The following is a 17,077-nucleotide window of genomic DNA, read 5'->3' as shown; positions in this document are numbered from 1 at the left end:
TGAATTTGGTAGATTGTTAGCTATGAAATAGTGGCATATTCATCAGGAATAAAACACATTAAAATGTGTTTTAGAATTAGAATCATAGGATGGTTTGGATTGGAAGGGATCTTTAAGATTATCAAGTTCCAACCCACCTTCCACAGGTCTTCCTCTAGACCAAGTTGCTCAAACTCCCATTTAGCCTGGCCTTGAATGCTTCCAGCAAAGGGACATCCACAGCTACTCTAGGCAACCTGTTCCGGTGCCTCACCCCTGTCACATTAAAGAATTTCTTCCTAATATCTAATCCAAATCTCCCCACTTTCACTTCGAATCCATTCCCATTTGTCCTGTCATTACATGACTTTGTAAATAGTCCCTCTCCAGCTTTCTTGTAAGCTTACTCCATATACTGAAAGGTTGCAATTAGGTCAGCCTGAAATCTATTTTCCAGGTTGAACTTTTCCAATTCTCTCATCCTTTCCTCATAGGAGAGGTGCTCTATCCCTGTAAGCATCTCTGTGACCTCCTCTGGACTCACTCCAACAGGTCCATGTCCCTCCTGTGCTGGGACCCCAGAGCTGGGTGCAGCACTGCAGGTGGGCTCTCACCAGAGCAGAGGGGCAGAATCCCCTCCCTCCCGCTGCCCACAGTGCTTTGGATGCAGCCCAGGACATGTTTGGCTTTCTGAGCTGAGTGCACATGGCTGGGTCGTGTCCAGCCTCTCAACCACCAACAACCCCAAGTCCTTCTGGGCAGGGCTGTTCTCAACCTGTTGATCCCAAGCCTATGTTGATATCAGATGCTGCCCCAACCCTGATGCAGCACCTTGCACTTGGTCTTGTTAAACCTCATGAGATTTCCATGCGTATCCTCAGTGTAATAGTTGTCTTTGCCCACATTGTGCTAGGAAAGCAGAGAATTAATATGGGGTGGGCAGTGAAAATATATCCTTAATCTAGAAAGAGCAGAAAGTGCTGCCTTGCTCTTTTTCATGTGGAAATGGTGATCTTGGATTCTGATATGCACTTAGAGCTTGTTCCCTCAGTATCCAACAGAATCCTGTGGTCAAGGTTTGTATTGTACTGTAGTGTCCACATGCCAGTGGAATAAGATAGCATCAGTGACAAATGTGTAGAAAAGACAGCTGATCTCTTCCTCCTGTAGAATTTCTTATTCACAAAAAGATGATGAAAAGTCAGCAGAGAAAATATTTCTTTTTATATTTTTTTTATTTATTCACAAATCATTCAAGGAACTTACATAAATCTTTTCTGTTTTACAAGACTACTAATAATTTCCTGAATCACACTGTATTTCGATCAAAGTTTTCTGTTTACAGCAGGCCTTTTTGCCTCTCTCTGCCCAGTTTATAAGGCATTCCATAAGGAAATGGGCAGGTCTGCTCTATATTACATCAAAGGCTTTGTCATTGTTGCTGCTTTCTTGCTGGTGTCAGATTTCTAATACCAGTCCTCCCAGTCACCATCTCAGAGATGTGCTTTCAATGATTATGTTGCCATTATTGCTTGCAAATGCTGTTTTACTCTATACTTTGACCATTAGATGTTCCCACTTTGGCCTTGCTCCCACAATTTTGTATAGGTAGGCATAGAAGTGCATGTCAGAGATAAACACTAGACTGTTTCTGAAAAATACATTAGGGTTATGAATATTTGTGAAAACAGGTAGAAGTGATGATAGCATCTTGTGAAAAAACAGGGAAATATTTATGAAGTATTTGTAGTATTTTCCTCATTACTTCTAGCTTTCTACACATTCCAACCAAAACTTCTTTGTGTACTGAGAAATGGAACAATCAGGTTCACTATACAACTAACATAAGTAATTTCTTCTTATAGATAATTGAATGCATTTACTTTCAATATAATTAATCTGTTGCACTTATTAGGTCAGACACATCTTTGCCTCCCAAAATAGCCATTAAAACTTCTCTCCTTTAGCTATTATCTTCTAATATAGGACTGAGCATGGTATTTCTCATACCAGATTTCTCTGTGATAGTGTTCTTTGTCGCAGAAAAAGAGTAATCCTATTTTAGTGTATGAAGAAAAACCAGTCTCTAACTGAAAGTGATCTTTTTGGGAACAGTTGGTCAACTGTTTAAATATGTGTTGGGGGAAAAAAAGCTCATGTGTTGCACTAAATGTTGTATAATAATTTCCATTTTGTTTGCAAAAGCGTAATTTCTTGTGTTTATGATTGTTTGCCATCATCAGAATATTCCAGTTCCAATTATGGCAGACTACTGTCTTACTCAGTATGACACTTCCTGTGATTCTGTTTTAAATTATATATGTGTATTTTCAATCTTTGGCTTATTACTTCTTGAACGCACTCCATAAAGTGCCATAAGCAAGCCAATAAATACAGATAATGAAGGAACCAATGTAATAATTATAACTTGCAGGAAAATATTAAAAGGATGTTTTGAGATTAAAAAAAATAGACAATATAATCTATTACATAAACCCTGCAAGACCTGTATTTCTCTTGAGAGAAAAAAAGTGGACCTGGGAAACTCAGATTATCCAGGAGGACTGAAGTAGCACATATAAAAGAGAAGTAATATTTATCAGAAAACAATAATAATTGTAGCAAAAATTAGAAGTAATGACTAAATGTAAATTTGTTCATTTCTTCTCTATAAACAGTATACTTTATAACTTCAAAAAGCAAGATTATAGTCTTTGATAAGAACAGCAAGCCAGACATACATTTGACTTAACACTGTAGTTGCACAAATAGTTATGTTGGGAGCACATTGTAGATACTTGAAATTCAAGTACTTATGAAGTAGAAATTGCTAAGATTAGGGGTGGGACCACAATTTTAATTCAGACTTATCAGGTCAACATATTTCAAGGCATGCCAAAAAACATTTTGCTTTTCAATTTAGCCAGCACAGGTATCTTTCCTCATCTTGGAATATTCTCAATATGCTCAAAACCCGAGTTTAGGTTGAAGTATTCAGAAGGACAGATTGCACCTGCAAATAAAATTTCTCCAAAATATTCTCATGCTTCCTCAACACAATCTCATGTCAGGCTATCTGAGTGACACCCACTTCAACTCAACCAAACTATTTGTGGAATTTAGTGAAGAAGGCTGTTAGGAGAACACTTCATTACTTTTTGAAATCAAGAGATTGCTGTGGAAGTATCAGGAGACCATATTAGTGTTAGACAGCAATTTTGGTTTAGCAGCATATTAATTGAAAATGGAGGTTTAAGAAACTTAATACTATTTCAAATTTGAGTTGTTTTGGAAAACACTTTTATCCTCAGTAATGTGTAAAGCATTCCTATTGTAAGGAAACATATCAGGAAGATATAAGGGTTAGGTAACAAAAAGCCCAGTATTTTCAGGTGAATCTAAGCCACAGATTTGGTGGTATTAGGAGGGAGTGGAATATTGAAAATTATTTGTTTGTTTTAGTTTGACCTGAAATAATCCCCAGATGATTTTCCCTAGCCCCCAATTTACTTTTTTTTCTGTTTCAGTCATCAAACTGAAAAATCTATTATTCATCCAGCCCTAGAAGGAAGAAAAAAGACAGTGAAGGCTAAGGCAATTGAATATTGTTCACAAAAACTGGACATTATCCCTGCCTCTGTCACAAAGTTCCTATGTAGCCAAGCCATACTTGAGAAGTGATTAGTGTGTTGTTCTTTTTTGGAAGCCTGGCACTAAACACAATTTTTTTTGCAGAACTGCTTGGTACTTATGTATGCAATTTAGCCCAGTGGGTGCTGTGCTTCCAAAATGGAATGTGATGTTGCATTGTAATGAGTGTTCTGCAGGACAAGTTCTTCAATATCTTATATTGATGCATTGTTTCTTGAATGTTTATTCTCTGACATTAGGATGAGTGGAATTATAACTCAGCCAGTTAAAATTACTTTATAAAAATTTGTAAAGCCCTTTGAGGCTGCTAATGTGTATATAGTAGACAGGGTTGAGGAAATTAATAACCTTGACTTTGATGGAGGTTTGAGCAACATGTTTAAATCCTAAATAAATACTGAAATAAAAGTTGGAAACAAGATATTGAATCACTGCTTCTAAAATGAGTGGCAAAGACACTGAACATTCAGTGACCTGATAAAGGCTGATACATGATATATTATTGAAGCCCATTTCTCAGTTCTTCAGGCGGATGTCAGATGAAAGTTGCATCTATATTTATTACGTGAGTCATTGGCTGGAGACAGAAACTACACAAACTCAAGAAGGGTCCTCAACAAATAGCCTTGAGTTTATTATAGCTGCCCCTTTTATAGGGGGTTTGAATTCCCTGGGCTTGGATAGCCAATTGGTTGAGATTTCTACACTGCCCCAGATCTCTGGCCAGTGATGCATCTCAATCTAGAGTTAAACAGGGTTGGCTGAAGTCTCTGAGTTCAAATCTATCCTATCATTGCTTACCCAGGGACTTGTTCTGCTTTTCTAGAATGAGCCAGGCTAACCATATTTGGTTTATGTTATGGCCAGATTTATCCTGTCCAGGTACAGACCAACTGTACTGTGACATATATTCTGGTATTTCCTAACTTTAAAGAGTTTGATCTTGCAACAGTAATAACAAGAACTGTTTTTATTGAGGGAATGAAATTTTTTTTTTTAGTTCTTAAATAAAACTTAACAAGTTACTTAAAACAGACTCTACCTAAAGTTAGTTTTATGGTATGGATTCTATTGGTAAATGCAGATTCATATGTTACTTCCACTGCATAGATCTCATACCTGAGCAAATCTAGTAACTGATAGCAGCTGGGTGGTCCTTATCCAGTAATTTTCTGGCACTGGATGGGAAGGGATACTTGTTTCACAGGTCTTCCCCGAAAAACAGGAAAACCAAAACTCAGCAATGCTGCAGGTCTTGTGCTCCTGCTCGGGGCAAAAGTGTACTCCTGAGAGCAGTACTCTTCTTTCACTTGTCCTTTTAGTCTGCTATCATCTTATTCTCCTCTTGTTCAGCCAGTGGTGTTTCCTTGTCTCAAGTCCAGTTATCATTCCTTAAGCTTTGAACTTGGTCTCAGCTGAATTCTCAGAAATAATTTGCCCCCTTTCTGTTTCTTTCCAAATTACTTACAGCCTCCTTCCCTGCACTGTTCTCATTTCTTTTCTGATAGTTTGGGTTGCCTTCACTACACCCCTAATTGCTTGGGTTTTTCAGATACAGGTTTCACACAGCATCATCAACAGCTCCTGATTTCAATCTGCATCCTCGGGTTTCCTGTCTAATCTGAAGTTTTGACTCCTGTAAATTGCTTTTCTTCCTAGCTTTGCTTTTCATCTCTGTTAAATTATTATTTTAAGTTCATAAACTTAGGGAGCAGCTTAACCAGGCTTGACTTGTCTGGAGCATCATTGGTGCCCTCTGGCAGAGTGGTTTGTGCTGGGAGGCTCAGTGCTTAGTCCTCCTGGAAACTATGACCGTTTCAAGAGATAAGCACTAGCAAGTCTTGACTGAGCAAGCAAATAACAATTTAAAAATTTTCCTTTACCTTTTTGTGTGTTTGTTTCAAGAAAAGACTGAACCTTGACAAAATTTATTTTAAAATTCTATCTGAATGAGAGGAATTTTAGTTCTAATAATTAATAGTTGGCAAAATGACAGGGTGTTGAAAAAGTGGGCTAGGTAAATGTTGGGGTGCCTGAGTTAGAAGACAATTCCACTACTCTTTCTAATCTGCACCCTTTTATACACCCTTGATACAGATAAACAGATATACCCTTGATACAGATTCTGTATCAAATATCTTCAGGTAAATTATATTTTCATAGCATCAGACATTAATTATAATTCTTTACACCACCATAAAACTACACATAATCTCATACTTTTGAAATATGCAGCCATATTCATGTTTTTTTGTTTTTCCATGGCATCATGCCTCCTGTGAACTAATATATAGCTTTCCTTAAGATAGCTTGTGTTTCTTTATTTGAGCTTTCTAGGAAGAATGCATAGCCTTTTCAATATAATACTTTGAAGAAAAAATTGTTGGAAAAATTCAGTGCCATCATAGCTCTGTACCCTTGTGGTTTTAGCATAGAATAAACGGAAATGCACATTAACTGCTACATTGTCTCCAGCAGACTGCAGACTGATTTCAGACAGGGAAAAGTATCTATCTCCTTGTCTTGGTTCTGGAAGACAGGTGTCTGCTAGGTTGGGCAGGAGCCTCCCTTGAAATGAAAATGTAGACCCCCTCCCTCCAAATTATTATAATTATGAAATCAAGGGGCTTTCAGGCAGAGATCTGGGGATAGGAATAACAGTTCTTTACTAGTAGAACCAGGCAAACAAACAACAATAACTACAGCGTTAGCAAGAAAACCGAACCAGGGGCCCCGTGACAGCTTTCTCAGCTGAGATGGGAAGGGATGGAGGAGAGGCTTTGTTTTCACAAACCCCCTCGGGCGGGCAGTCCCGGTGCTCCTGCAGGGCTCTGAGGAACACTCAGCTGGAACAGCAGGGATGAGCTGAGATCCTGGGCTGGCGGCTGAGGTGGATCAGCAGCTCCGAGGCGGTGCCTGGCACCACCACACATCCCGGCAGGACAGGGGGCGCAAGGCCCATAAAGAAAGAAGAAGAAGAGGAGGAGGAGGAAGAAGAGGAAGCAGAAGCTCCATCTGGATTATGGTGAATTCCTCTCCTCAAGCAACCAAAGCTCCCATGCTCTGAAGCTGAAGAAACCAGCCAGCCCCCAGCTGCCCCTGCCTTCCCTTTCTTCCTGGCCCCCTCCCTCCTGGGCCCAGCCAAACTCTTTCTGTTTCTCAGGCACCCAATAAATGCCAGAAATCAGGTTTCCCCGCAACTAATGGGTAAAAATTCCATAGGTGAGATGGAACAAAAGGAGGACACCTAATCCCCAACACTCCTAGAATAAAAAATTAGATCTGTGAATTAAAAGCTGGTTTGTTGCTTCCAGTATGGATACATGCTGAGACTCATTTAGTGAACCTTTAATCTTGTAACATACAATTACACCTTAAAAGTAAATTAGAAATGACTCCTGACATACAAGTATTTCACTTTAAAGGGAATACAAAAACATCTGGATGCTTAAGACAATGATTCTTTAAACCTTTGTTTTTCAGGTTCTTCATTTAAGTCAAGCTGTAGCAAAGGAGAAAAAACACTAGAATTCATCCCAATAAATCTTCATCTGCAAAGAATGCATGTGCATAGTCCTCGATTGAAAGGTAAAGAAATTCCCCAAGTATGACCAAGTATTCTCTGAAATACACTGAAATTTAGAAATCAGGTCCAAAGTTAAAGCTGTGCAAGGAATTTCTCTGCCTCATCTTCTGATGGACATTTACTGCAGATCTTGGAGAACTAAAATGTGGTTAATTAAATTTCTTCGAAGTCCCTTTCTAAAAATAGATTCCAGGGATGTGCTCATTTTGTTCCTATGACACTTCCAGCAAATAACATGCAGAATGCAGAATATATGCTCACTGAAATGTATTGGTAACCTATGCATGGTTAAAAATATTCTATTGTAGTAATGCAGAACTAATACTGTGGGATTCATAGTGACACACTGCACAGTGCTCAGTAAGATTCATGTCCTTCTCGGGCACTCACTTAATTTTTCATTTTGATCCATAATGCTGTAAAAGCCAGACTTAACATTCTAGTTTTAAGGCAACTTTTCTGACCCCGACTGCCAGTTTGCCATTAGAGATAGTGACAGTGCACAATACAGTACTTTTCCTCACAGAGATTGCTGGGATGAGCTCACCAGCCCAGGTGATGCGAGGTACATGGCTCCATAAAGGAGAGTATTACTTCTAAATTTAATACATCCTATTTCTTAGGAAGTTGTAGTAAGCCCAGCACTGCTTCGTTCTAAATCAGCTTATGCAGTGCTACCCTGTCATGCCTACCTACCCCAATGAAGCATTTGTTCAGTGTTAAGTGAAAATACCTCACTGATTATACTGAAAATACTGCAAACTTCCAACATCTTCTGGAAAGGGGGATAACTTTCTGTAAGATCATCTGTGGTTCTTTTTAACACAGAATTCTGTTGTTGCTGCTTGCATATGATTGTAGCAGCTTTCTTTACAGATTGAAGATTATACTGATAAATATATATGACCAAATCATGGCACAGTGAATAATTCGTTGATATATTGAGATCTGTTAAAATTTGCCGTCACTACAAACACAGAAATTACATTCTGTAAGGTTTTTGCCTTATTAATACACTCTGCACCTATGACTGTAAAGCAGTAAGTACTAACAGTGGTAAAACTCCTGTTTTATACTGTGTGAGGATGATGTTCATCTACTTCCAGGCTGGAACACAGAGACTTCCAATCTGTGAGATACTGGTTGGTTTAATATTTTGTTATTTTTTTACTAAAAAACTGTTCCTCCAAACAGTTCAACAAGATAGGTATTTATAGTGACATAATGTGACAGCACACATTTTAATTTAATATTTTGAAGTTAATTAACTCAAAAACATTTTTAGGTTTGTAATGGTGGCTAGAAGCTTAATATTATGTCTTTTCAAGAAAACCTCTTTGTGAATAAGACACTCTATGTCTATTTGCTAAATATAAAGAAAAGTGGAATGAAATACATCACTTACTTAAGCACCCACAAGTTTTACATTACTGGAGGTTTGGTTTTTTATTCATTTTCTCCCTCCTCCAAAACCATTTTGCTTGGAGCAAATGATTAATCCATAGTCAAAAAGGGTAGTGAAAGAGATAAATGTTAGAATTGTTCTAGTTATCTTCTAAATTTGGATCTTTAAATTATAAAATTCTGCCTCTATTACTTAACTAATGTTCACTGTGTCTTATGTTAGATATATACAGCCTGAACAGTTTCTAGCAATTGCTAATCAATCTGGAGCAGCACTTCAATATGAAGTTGTTCTTTCTCAGCTGATGCTTTGCTTGACATATATCAAAGGACACCTGCAATATAACCAGGAGAATGACATTGGAAGGGAGAGAATACAAATTCATAGAGGTGGCATTTAAACAAGCTAATGATCCATGGAGGTGCCATTAACCCTTATGCTGTTGGATATGTTAATTTTGGGAATGCAAGATAGGTTTTAATCCCATCTATTGTATATGCACATTGGTATGTGGGTTTTTTTGTGTTTGATATGTATAATTACATGTTTACTTTTCCTGAACTTTGATTTGGGTTGTTATTGGGTACTGACATGGAAGAAAAAGTGTGCTTTAACTTTCAGTAGGAATAGTTTTGAGAAAAATACTACTTCCCTATGGGTCAACAGTATCCCTATCCATTTGATAAACACCACATTGTGCTCTGTTCGTCATATTAGAGAGCTTAAATTTATATATTGACATAGCTTTGTTTTTATTCCTATTTACAATATGTGCTCATTTTAAGTAGATTTGGTGAACTGAAGTGATTTTTGTTTTGCATCTGGCTAGTTTGAGACACTGACCGCCTCCTGTGGAGGCACAGAGGTTAACTCAAAATTGGGATTGAGCTGTTCTTGACAATAAGAACAATAAGCTCCTGTGGTGCTCTGCTGCATTTTAAGCTCTGTATTCACTGCAGAGGGGTGTCAGCAGTAGTCTGCTCTTGCTTGATGGTTATGAGTTACTGGAGCACTCCTGTAACAGCACACTGGTGCTGACACTGCACGTCCTTCACAAGGAGCTCCACTGATGTGTAAGTAGAGCACATCACAAGGCATTCCTCCCAAGCCTTGCAGCACTCTCTGCTGCACTGTGCTCTGGGAAGTGGGAGTGAGGTTGCCCTGTATCCATCACTAGGCATGGATGTTTGCTCCTCATCCTTTGCCATCCTCACTCTCCCATGTAGGTTATGTGAGGCAGGTGTTCAGCTGGGTATGTTTCTATCTCAGACAGCTGCTCCTCGATAATGCTGGGAAGAGACCACAAGCTGAGTAAAGGCTTTCTTCTGGATAAATCCTGCCCTCTCCCACAGTAACTATAAACAGGGTCATGTCTATTTTTAAAACAGTCAGAACCAGGGTTTAGTCTTTTAAATGTTTTTCTGTCATTTTATGAGTTATCTCTAAACATATTCAGAACCCTGATGAGTTCATCTCTTATTTTGATTTCAAGCCACTGCTGTTTTAAGAAATAGAACCCCTTATTGTCAAGTACCAATGGAGCTCTAATAGCTGCATAATATATATTATGGATAAAACTGTATTAAGACCTGAAAGAATGGGCTATTTAAGAATCTTGAAGCTCACCTTAGGCTAATGAAATTATGTCACTTCTCCTTTTAAGTGGATATTAAAGAGTCACCAGCTCATTAGAGCTCAAATCAATTTGAGCAAATATGTTATGAGATTCAGCTTGGGAAGTAAAGCATAGTTCATTAACTGTGAATCATTTGTACAGTCTTCTTGCTTCTAGGGATATTTATCATCAGAATGCAATAAAAGTTCTATTTTAGGAGAGGACTAGATTTTAATTTACATGGGAAGCTTCCTTGATGAATAAAACAGTTCTAAAAAAACATCCTGTAATGTTTTCTTTAGAAATACATTTTAAGAATGAGTCATTCTGAACTGTGTTTTTATACCTCTAGTAAGTTAAGGTACAAAACAGGTACTTAGTGTAAATGTTAATTTAAACTTTGAATAAATAATTATTGTGGTGTGGGATGTAATAAATCTTCATCTCTGCACTGACAATCAATCATAAGCTCTTTTAAAAATGATGTTTCACCTCCAGTTCTGTAAGCATATATCCACACAAAAAGTTCATCCCCTATGTCATAAGACATCAGGTATATACAGAAAGAGACAACAGTTTGTTTTCCCAGCAAGAATTTCAATAGTATGCTTTGTTTCCTATTCTGGTAGCTTCTCACCTGAGAACAACTGACTTTCTCTGTGCTCATAAACATATATAAAAAGTTAGTGTATGTCACAGAGCAGGGCTCTCCAATTTAGCATTAAACACCAATATATCTGAAAGTACATTAACATTACATCTAAACAAATACAAACTAGAAAAGAAGTAGGGATTTTTCCTAGTCTGATTGACTTCTCTAGGAATGCAGTGAATTCATTGTCACTTGCAATCTTTAAATCAGTATTATATACCTAAACAAAGAGATGCCTTCATTCAACCAGCTTGATGCAGTAATAATTACCTGTAATTCTGTAGCCTCTATTATTCAGTCAGACTATTCCATTATAGTGGTCTCTTTTGACTCGAAAATGCTTGAATCTGTGCATCTCAACATGAATACAAGTTAAATAATGAAAGGGGCTATATAGTGAAATACACAATGGGCGAATTTACTTGGCATATTTATAAACTGCAGAGCTGGAATATTATTCTGCACTGCAGCACATAATTTAGATGTAGCCATAAATCAGATTAACTTTTTTAAGTGTGCAGGTGGCTGTATGGAAAGATTGATTAGCTCTTGGGCCTTCCTGGGACATGGATTATCAGTTATTCCCTGGAAATTATATAGACTTGTCCTTTATGTAGAGTAGATGTCACAATGTTGCCATGACTTGGGGATAGCAGCATTCAAATATCTGTGTTTCTCTATTCCCATTCCAGATGCTCTGTATGATGTTATCACCGTGGGAGCCCCGGCAGCGCATTTCCAAGGATTTAAGAATGGTGGTCTCCGGAAACTGCTAAGTAAATTTGAGGCAGAAAGACGAAAGTAAGTATTCTTTCTGGTAGCTTTGAAAATACCATTGAAGTTGCATTAAAATGCTTGTGAGCTGAGTAATGAAACAGTTTATCCTGCTAAATGAATGGAAGATTAAAATCTAGTAGGATTGGACATTGCAATCATAAAATAATTCCTTTATTTTCCCTGCTTTGCTGAAAATTGAAGCACTGTCTATTTTTAATGTTAAGACTAATTTTGAATAAACACAGGAATTGGCCTCAAGGTGTGCCAGGGGATGTTCAGGTTGGGCATCAGGAAGGATTTCTTTGTGGAAAGAGTTGTTATGCATAGGAACAGGCTTCCCAGGGCAGTGGTGGAGTCATCATCCCTGGCAATGTTCAAGAAAAGATGGGACTTGGCACTCGGTGCTGTGGGTTAGTTGTTTTGTCAAAGGTTGGACTCGATGATCCTGGAGGTCTTTTGCAACCTTAATGATTCAAAATTGTGATTTCTTTTCATCATATTTCACGAGGCTGGAGGTATATCAGTGCTTGAATACCTGCTTTTCAGAACAAAGTATCCCTTTGGCAATTCTTGTGCTAAGAGAAATGCACCTGTAGACAATTTTTAAATACAGAAACTGAAGCTTAAGGTAGAAACTTTATTTATGAAAGTCCTGGGTGTATGCTAAGAAGAAAGTATTTTTAGCACATTGTGAAAAAACAGGCTAGTCTTATTTCTTCAGAAAGCCAAAATAAGACTAATCAAAAATAAAGATTTCAGTTTCTTGTGGAACTCAAGTGCTTCATTCACCGTTGAACGTGCACAAAACTGATAGTTACATCTTTTCCTAACTAAGAATTGAATGTATTTGTATTTGATGCTATGGCTGTTAGGATTTTCAAGCAGGCACAGCTGTCACTGGCAGCACCCATAGTTGTGCCTCCTCAGTGCTTTAACTGATGGTGCTAACTGCAGTGTTACAGCATTCCAAAGAGAATGCAGGAAAGAAGTACTCTGATCTAAATTATCATGACATTCCACAGAAAATTAATTCAATTATGTTCAATGCTCAAAAAAGTTTAATGGATACAATATCTTAAAGAATAAAAGGAAAATTATACAAATCTGCTGTTGACTTCTAGGTTGAATAGGAGTTGGCATCAATGTTAAAACCAAACAAAACTCAGCAGATCTAGTTGCTTTGAGAGCTGTATTATTGGGGGGATCTTGCTTGCACTACACAACTAAAAAACCCTGTTAAATCTTAAAAAATCTTTCGTTTCCCTGACCACCTCTGATGCTAAAACCTGCCAATAATATATGTACATCACTGATCACATAAGACACATCAGTGAACTTTGTGTTAATATTCTGCTGTCAACTAACTGGTATAGACAGCCTTATCCCCATCATATGGAGGCCTACAAAGTACATGTTTTCTGCTGAAGAAATTGTCTAAAGACATTTCTTAAAGTATCTGTTTCTTTACTATCTGATTAATGTAGTTGCAATAGTGTTTTGTGGGTTTTTATTATAATAATTTATTACTGAAGCCACAAGATATATGTAATTTAATAGACTTAATCCTTTAAAGTCATGTGATATAAAGAACATTACAGTTCTCACAGCGCTCTCAGCTTTTAGAAAATCATTTCTCACTAGCTCAGTCCTGCAGCATGTCCATACTGGCAGAGTGCGACTTCCCAAAATGGGGGATAGATGTGGGATAAATTATTCTCTGTGATTTCTCTTCATCAGAGAAAAGAGAAAATGCCTTATAGGGAAGAGAATGTCTTCCTGCAAGAACACACACTGCAGTATCTCATAGGCATCATGAGATGCCCATGTTTCTTTGTTGCTGATAATAGGGGAGAGGAGATGATGGGTGAGAGTTTTGTGTGGGTTCTATCAAGGCATTTCCAGTCTATTTCAAGAGCCCTGCACATCACCTTACATTTGCCCTGCTGCCTAGATTTTCATGCATCCCTCAGAAACACCTGTGTTTTGGCAATTTTTAAGAACAGGGTAAAAGAAGTTTAGTCTGACAGTTTCCTTTGTGTTTCTGGGTTCTCCTGGAAAAGCAAAAGTCTGTCTTCAGAATCATATAACTAGGGTAGCTACATTACTATCCTGTCAGAGTATTCCTAAAAAGAGCCTGAGTCAGGCTAGCAAACTTAAGTTTGAGCACTGAAAACAATGCACTGCAGTTTTCAGCTAATTACATGCCAGAGCTGGGGAAATGGCCACTTGTGTATGAATTCCCACAAAGCAGAAAGGAGGAAGCCTCCAAAATTCATCTTTCCTGCTATCTTTGAGGGCAGCTCAGAGAAAACTCTATGCTTTGGGTTTTCAACTTCAATAACTTGTGTGAGTTGAAAGGTAAGCAAGCTTTCAATACAATCTCAATTAATATTCAGGAGGGGGTCTGCTTTAAATAAATACAGGAAAAGACCATTCTCAGTCTTATCATGGAGAGATTTATTTCACTGTGGCAACAAGTGTTATTTTGCACACACCTGTTTATTTTGCTGCATAAAGATGCTTTGAGGACGCATACTGTCCCCAGGAGCACCTTTTGCAATTTAAATTTTCTGTTTTACAATGGGGGTAGATTTTCTGAAGATTTTGTTGAAGGAAAAAGTGACACCTTGAGATACCAGTCAGAGTACAGAACAAACAGAAAAAATGCAGATTCAGCAGCCATTTCCTCTAGGCTAACTGAGCTGAAGACCTAAACCAAGATGTGGGAAGAGATTAGTTCTCAGCCAATCCTGATATTTTTCAAGATGTGACAGAATGCCTTGCATCTCTTTGTCCTTCATTCTGATTATTTGAACAGTTTATCAAAATATTCAGCAGTGTTACCATATCATAAAATATTTCTTTCTCAGTCTTAGACTTAGGGAATTAACAGCCAAGAGGAACTGTTATCTGGTAGCATTTGCAGTTGCCAAACAAAAACAAGACTGAGACATATGTTTTGTGAAAGTTTGTGAAACAGAAGAATGTGGAAAATGTGTTTCTGAAAATAGTTCTGGCAGGTTTTCTATTACACAGAATAGACATCTTTGTGCAGACACAAAGGGAAAGCCCTGTATATAATAATATTTACAAAAAATGTAGTGTTTATGAAATTATTGTCTCATTTATTATCATCAGGAAGGTCATATTCAGTTTTTTTAAAAGGCATATTACAAAAAATATTTTCTGAAATAAGAGCAAGAAAAGCTTTTCTTTTAGATGAAAAATATAAAACTTCCTGGTATGTGATCTGAAGTCTGTTCCGTGGCTTTATAACCCATTCACACACTGTTCACCTATACCAAAAAGACAGATCAAAGGCCCTTCCACTATAAATATCAGTCAAGTCTATGAAGCATGGCTCTAGTATGACTGTCCCTTTAGTAGCAAGTAGTGAATTTCATGAGTAAGAAAAATTGCTACTTTTAAAAATTTCTATTTAAGCATGATATAATTTACATTAAAATAACTAAAATATTATTATTAAAGTATGGTACATAATTTAAGAATATTAATTACTTGTGTATGATATACATTTATTTTAGAATATTTTTCATTATTCTGTATTGGTATGTTACTTTCATTTTTTCCCTTTCCTATTTCTGTATAAAAGAGAAAGTCACTCAGTTGTTCAGATAGTCTTTTTTGACTTGATAGTATAGACTGTTTCTCCTTCCAGCAAACAGAAGGGCTTGTCTTCTCATCAGTCTAGATGGCACAGCAAATTTTTGTTTTAGAGATCAGTTGTGCAGAAACATTTAAATCAGACATTCTCTAAGTTATACCCATATAATACCTCACTGCTTGAAGTGTTCATAGATTACTTTCAAGACACACAAAAGACTATTTTTTTTTATTTAAAATCTAATTTAATAATCTCTATTTTAACCAAAACACACAGACTTATGATTGCAAATTTTTTAATGCCCTAGGTCTAACCATTAAGAAAAAGAGAGGTCCTACAAGCTGTGTTAGGTACTGTGATTCACTGTGGTTTTATACATAGTTTCTAGCAAGCTCTTTGGAAATTATCCTGTTCTAAATTCACAAAATGTTAAAACTGGAACACTGCTGAAAATTATTTTCTGTTTTGTTTTTTTTTTTTTCTCCAAAAGCTATAATAATTTCATTTGGGTTTGAACTGTCTAAAAGGACTATTTCTCTTTCACACCTAGATTTTTAGTAAAGATATGAGCTGTGCTCCTTCAGTAATGTATCTGCTTGGTGACCAGAAATTTTTTTAATGTTGCAATATTCTGTGTTCCTATTGCCTGAATTTTGTGGCCTTCAACCCATTTCCATTCTCTGAGGAAACAACCATTTCACAGCGAGTCACAGAGATGTTGAAGTAATGAAGATCTGTGTTTGATCTAATTGTAAGCTTTATTCTCAAAGGAAATGTCTGTCATGCCTAACACTTCTCATGTTATTCTTCTTGACACATGTGTGTGAGAGAGATTGGACCTCATGGAGATAGGAATGAAGAAAAATAGAGCAGCAAGAAATGTTCTTTGCATACAGCCTTAGCCATTTGCCTCAAGATAAGGATTTGTGGACATTTGATCATCATAGACAGAATTAATATAATAATTCCATTTTCCTCATATTCAAAGTTAGAATTTCCAAGGTAGCAAGGGAATCTTAAGAAAATAAAAAAAAAACAAAGTAATTAAAATTTCTAATTTCTTCCAAGCCTGTTTTTATAACCTCAGGCCTGATCATCTGGTTTAGTTTTATTTCCTGAGACCATTAATTACCCAGAGTATTTATGTAGCAATTTATTTTTAATCATAAGTTCCCACTTTAGACAGAATACATGTGATCCATAAGTAAAGCACTGAATTTGTATCTTCAGTAATGTACATAAAATTCAAGTTATCTCAGGGTAGATGCACTTGCTGTCTATGCTTTAACTGTATTCTTGATGCTAATGTCTGTGGGTTTGAGTGTGAAAAATGGGAGATCAAATGCTCGTTGATGGAAGATTTTAAGCTAGTCCCATATGGTGACAATTTAACTCAATGACACAAATTACACAGTTAACAGTGGGAATGGGGTAACTCAGAGGTTCATTATAAATTAGATATTTACCATATTTCAGTATTTATTCTCAGGCAAAAACTTTATTAATCTAGAATTAAAATGTATCCAATTCAATATTTATTCAAATGTCTTGGTTTGAAAGACAGGTGTCTGCCAAGGAAGGTAAGAACTTGCCTCGGAATGGAAAATATGACCCCCTTCCTTCCAAATTATTGTAACTTTGAAATTACAAGGCTTTCATGCAAAGATATGAGAAAAGGAATAACAGTTCTTTAGAAGTGTGTATAACAATGCAAACAAACAAACAACAGCAGCAGCACAACAAAGAGAGCAGAGCCAGAAACCCAACCGCAGCCTTCTCTGGGCTGT

General features: G+C 37.0%; 1 protein-coding gene across 1 annotated transcript in view; it reads left to right on the top strand.

The window, feature by feature from the left end:
• The window catches only part of INPP4B (inositol polyphosphate-4-phosphatase type II B), a 309,603-nt gene that overhangs the window by 212,748 nt on the left and 79,778 nt on the right, over nt 1–17,077 (top strand). The window contains exons 14-15 of the mRNA XM_058837251.1: nt 7,114–7,218; nt 11,581–11,689. Coding sequence (XP_058693234.1) covers nt 7,114–7,218; nt 11,581–11,689 — 214 coding nt within the window. The remainder of the gene's footprint in view (nt 1–7,113; nt 7,219–11,580; nt 11,690–17,077) is intronic.

The sequence above is a fragment of the Poecile atricapillus genome, chromosome 4 (assembly GCF_030490865.1).
Source record: "Poecile atricapillus isolate bPoeAtr1 chromosome 4, bPoeAtr1.hap1, whole genome shotgun sequence".
Taxonomy (NCBI): Eukaryota; Metazoa; Chordata; class Aves; order Passeriformes; family Paridae; genus Poecile; species Poecile atricapillus.
The sequence above is the reverse complement of the archived record's forward strand: the minus strand, read 5'-3'. Positions and strand labels throughout refer to the sequence as shown.